At 36.9% G+C, this 4,832-nt stretch overlaps 1 protein-coding gene across 6 annotated transcripts in view; it reads right to left on the reverse strand.

Moving 5' to 3' along the window:
* LOC102674587 (voltage-dependent calcium channel subunit alpha-2/delta-3) overlaps positions 1–4,832 on the reverse strand; it is a 10,601-nt gene continuing 5,769 nt past the window's right edge. For 5 of the 6 annotated variants that reach the window (XM_006621305.2, XM_031513274.1, XM_006621306.2 and 2 more), the window contains 12 exons: positions 4,698–4,769; positions 4,414–4,555; positions 4,119–4,340; positions 3,943–4,036; positions 3,295–3,327; positions 2,664–2,768; positions 2,425–2,537; positions 2,163–2,299; positions 1,886–2,055; positions 1,604–1,806; positions 1,117–1,411; positions 1–1,006 (listed from right to left, as the gene is read on the reverse strand). In XM_006621305.2, the coding sequence (XP_006621368.1) occupies positions 724–1,006; positions 1,117–1,411; positions 1,604–1,806; positions 1,886–2,055; positions 2,163–2,299; positions 2,425–2,537; positions 2,664–2,768; positions 3,295–3,327; positions 3,943–4,036; positions 4,119–4,340; positions 4,414–4,555; positions 4,698–4,769 (1,869 nt within the window). In that variant the 3' untranslated portion in view covers positions 1–723. The remainder of the gene's footprint in view (positions 1,007–1,116; positions 1,412–1,603; positions 1,807–1,885; positions 2,056–2,162; positions 2,300–2,424; positions 2,538–2,663; positions 2,769–3,294; positions 3,328–3,942; positions 4,037–4,118; positions 4,341–4,413; positions 4,556–4,697; positions 4,770–4,832) is intronic. The other variant, XM_006621307.2, reaches the window with a different exon arrangement.

The following is a 4,832-nucleotide window of genomic DNA, read 5'->3' on the forward strand; positions in this document are numbered from 1 at the left end:
TTTTTTTTTTTCTTCCATATGTTACTGACTTAGATACGATTAGGAAATATTCACAATCTCTTTGCAACAAAATTTATAATGGGATATGTAATCATAGATCAACATTAATATTATGTATTTGAATATGTACACGTCTCTTCTTTGCGCATACACACGCATGCCTGTCGAGACGTATGCGTGTGCATGCGTGATTGTTACGTACACGTAGAGTGCACGTGTATGTACACGAATGTGCACGTGTGAATTAATGTCGTACGAACACGTATTATATCGTATGTATGACCGTAATTTACACGCGTAAACCTTCTTCCAAATATGCAAGTATGTATATATGTATGTATATTTATATGTGTATGTGTGTGTATGTGTGTGCACGCGCGCGTATATATATGCGTACGTATATACGTACATACGTACGCACGCATACACGTACGAATATACGAGTGTATATACACGTGCACTCGCTCGTTCATTGTTATGCACGTATTACTCAATTATATAGGTATTAAACCGATAAACTAGTATATCATTTTCATAACTGTTTCATAGAAACGGCAACGCTAAATTCATTTTCAAAAACGTTAATTCGTGGATATCTGTATTCAATATTTATCTGTCCCTCTCTCTGTCCGTCTGTCCGTCTGTCTGTTCGTCTATCTATCCGTCCGTACGTTAAATGTGTGTGCGTGTATATGTATAATAGAGTCGTCAATTGGAACAAAGTCACGCGAGAGTGCTCGAAACAATTGCGACGATGAATAAGAAGAAGAAATGACAGGGACGATTCGCGCTACCGCAAAATTTGATCTCCATCTCTTCTGGATGATAATTTATACATTTGGGAGGCCTGCGACGATACAAACGTTCTCTTCTCGCGATACAAGCACCTGGTTCTGTCAGTGCCTCTATGGGCTCGATGCTCAATTGTTTACTTCCGCATGGACACAACGTGTCTACTACCAGCAAAATCAAGTTCGTATGGGGAATCTTTTGTACGCTGAATGGCCTGTAAAATATAAAATAAAAGCGAGGATAAGTTTATTAAATTTTTTAATTATCATCATTGCTGCAACTCGATTGAGATTTTTCATCATTAGCGTATGTAAATATACGTACCTTTCGCAACCGGTATCGTGACAATTGGTTAATTTCCCTTTCAACGGATTGCTTTGTCCGCTGGTATTCAATCTTTCGGGTTGTAAAATATAAAGATCCGTTTTTTTCTCGCATGATCTTAGCCTTGTTCGTAAATGATGCGTGGATGTAGCTCGTGTTGTACCAGGAGACACAGGGGTTGCAGCGGTAATAGTCAGAAGCCTTGGAAAATTTCCATCCGGTATTGGTTCGTCCGTCGCTTCTCCTCCTCCGTCTATCGCCAATGACTCGAATTCGTGAACTTGTCCGATCGAATCTTTTAAAAGTATATATTCTTATTTTTGTAACGATCGATATCTCAAAATCAAAATGTTATTATAAAAAGATCTTTCCATCCCCCCCCCTCTATTCTTTTTTCTCCTTACTAAATTTAAGAATAAATTATATAGACTATATGTATATTTAAAAAATATGTTTTCCTTTCAATCATAGAAAAGATATTTCTTACCATCCAGGGGTCTCACGGATTCACCGGCGAATGCGAATGCGACTTGCCATAAATTTTGAAAATTAAAGCCAAACGCCATGCTCCAAAGAAAATTTCCCAATATCGCGATCGTTTTCGCGACAGATTCCGAGAAAGTCGATGCGGATGATTGATAAGATTCTTGTGGACTACATATACCTTGATAATCGGTCACTGTTACTTTTCTGCAAATAAAAAGAAATACACATCCAAAATGTTTTTGTTCTTCTATGTTTTTTTATACGCTCGAACATAGATTTATACCTATAAATTCTGTCCTGAACTAGGGAATCCATTATAGTGCCGTCGATCTCGCCGAAAAATTTTCCGGTATGCTCGTGACGTTCGCTGATTATGATAAATCCGTTATTGTCCAAGATATAACAGTCTAACGCGTCGGAGGCGCAATTTTTCTTGCAATTCGTACCACTACACTGAAAGATGAATGGAAATTGTTTATTGAACAACTCGTTCGTAATTTATTTCGAAATAAATGAAAAGAAATTAGAAATAACGAATAGATAGGAAGACAGAAATTTACCGTCGAAGTAATGTTGACGAAACGAGAGGCAAGTGAAGAATGTTGAAACTGTAAACCTACGACAGCTGCTGGTGCTTTGTGTCCTGTCCCGATAAAAACCGCGTGAGTAGCGGTTACTAATGGGTTGGGGCTGTCCGCTATGTGAAAAACATTTGGATAAAATTGAAGAGAAGGAAAAAGATGATGGTAGTTAGAAATACAATTTTCAAAAATATTTTTACTTATTTTAAATAAAAATGATTAGACGAAGAATGGAACGTACCGGCGTTAAAAGGTACGCTGAAAACGAAACTATCCGGTTCTATGGAGTGTTGATCCACAGCGCGTTTATACCACGAGGAATCCATAGCTCTTGCATATTTCTCGGCAAATGGTCTGAATAAAGGAAATGTTTCTTTTTCGATATCGGGTCAAATAAAAGGTGTTAAAAGAAATAAAAACACGCGTAATTAATATAAATTAATAATAAGAAGATTCGAACGACGAGCACTTAATATTTACGATTCATCGGTGTTATCTTCGGTTTGTTGATGCTCGTGCCAACGAAATAAGCCGCTTCTAGTTGCGATGAAACTCCGTGTTACGCCAAATGTACTCGTTCCTTGGCTGTAAACATGAAACTAATTGTATGGAACGTAGTGAAGCAAATAATAAAATATGACACGACGTGAAGAAAATTTTTATATATATATATACATATTAATTATTTATATATATATATATATAAAAGAGCACAAGATATCGTTCTTTTCATCTATTGGACGATGAATATGAAGAAATCGCGTAACGATTCGATATTTTGTTTTAATATTTTCACATAATATTTTCGCAAAGTTAAAAAGAAAAAGAAAAAAAAGAAGAAGAAATGATAGATTGTAACAATACTCGTAGTATCTTTTTTTACAAATAGTTGAATTATTCGTCGATTTTATTGCTCGTTTATTGAAAAGAAAATTAGAAAGAAAAAATATTAAAAGAATAATAAGAATAAGGATATATCGGACGTTTAGGAAAGTTTTCATAGGTGTGTATATGTATTGTAACGATCAACGATTAAAACGACATTTAGGAAAAGATCACCGTGCAATATCGACGAGTGCGCTTATACAAATAATTGTGCATAATGGATTACCTGTGCAGTAGAGCCATCAGTATGGCAATAGGGCTAGCGGTGGAGACACACAATATAAAATGTAATAAAAATATGCGATAAAAGACAGCATTTTAAATGAAAGAGATTGGCCGTTGCGCATAGTACGTGTCGCGTTGAAACGAAAAACATATATTTCGGATATTAATTAAAAAGAGAGAGAGAGAGAGAAAGAGAAAGAGAGAGAAAGAATTTGTAAAAAAATTTATTTCGTCTCTTCTATTCTCTTCTTCCATTTCTTCGTATCTTATCTTTCGCTCCTCGTGATCGTCAGCCTATCCTCCTTCCTCCTTCTTGACTCGTTTCACGGATGACATTAATCTCACTCGTTCCCTCTCTCTTTTCTTTCGTCGCAATTTTTCGATTTCGATTTCGGCTCAACAAACGATGAATTTCGTTCGCCGACACGATTATGCGAATCAACGGCAGGGGAAAAGTAGAGGCAGCGGTTTTATCATATCCAATAATATACATATGTTATTCGACAATCAGTGCGTGAAAAAAAAACCGCGTGCTTGCTTGTGCATTGCGGTGCGTTGTCAATATGTATTTCCACTATATATATATATATATAAGTATCCGCGCATGGAGGACATGCATCCGCGATTTCCACTTACGCAAACCACTTACTTTTGATTTTCTTCTTTGTGCATCGCACCTCTTTTGTTGAAACCATCGGTGACCAACGCGTCCAACACTAGGGATTGCACTAATTTCTTATCACCTGCGAAATCATCGACGATAAATAACAGTTATTTTGAATCGTATACGATATTGCGCAATCATGGTATTGCTAAGCGACATACAGTAATAAGCATCTTTGTCGGGTTTGCTCGCTTGTTTGTGATGCGAGCTTGGACTCCTTGGCCTCAAGGACATCCATTTCCATCCCGGGCTCCGCGTTCGCGTCAAGAAATGTAGAACGCGTTCTTCCGGGGATGGAAACCATTTTTCGGAAGCCGAACTATATTCGCAATACACCCAGTCGGGATGTACCTTCCAATTGTTCCCCTTAAAATACTCGGTTACTGAAAACGTCAGACAAATCCGTTCGACTCGATTTTCCGATTGATCGATGGATACGGCGATCGTTTCACTTACCATTTATTATCGCATGCTTGATTTCTTGTTCGGCCAACAATTCAAACATACCGTAACCTTCGGGCAACGCTAATCCCAATGAAAATGGCGTTCCTTCTATCGATTTGTAAAAATAATTGTGACGTCTGATGGTGACACGTTTCTGCGTGCATGTACCGGAAAGAAAATGCATCTACGTTAAATAATTGATTTTTTCTTTCTAAAATGTAAAAACGTATCTGTATACGCGTTAAAAGATAAAGGAATTTAAAAAGGAGCGGGCTAAAAATATCGTTCTCACTCACCATGTTATCGTAGTGAATTTTGATCGCAAAATTAGTCTCTCCTTCTTTTTGATCGATCATATCGCGCCTCAACTGTACAATAGAAAAAAAAATAGAACAAATACATAAATATATACATGTATATAAAAAAAAAAA

This window comes from Apis dorsata, unplaced genomic scaffold (genome assembly GCF_000469605.1).
Source record: "Apis dorsata unplaced genomic scaffold, Apis dorsata 1.3 scaffold_631, whole genome shotgun sequence".
Taxonomy (NCBI): domain Eukaryota; kingdom Metazoa; phylum Arthropoda; class Insecta; order Hymenoptera; family Apidae; genus Apis; species Apis dorsata.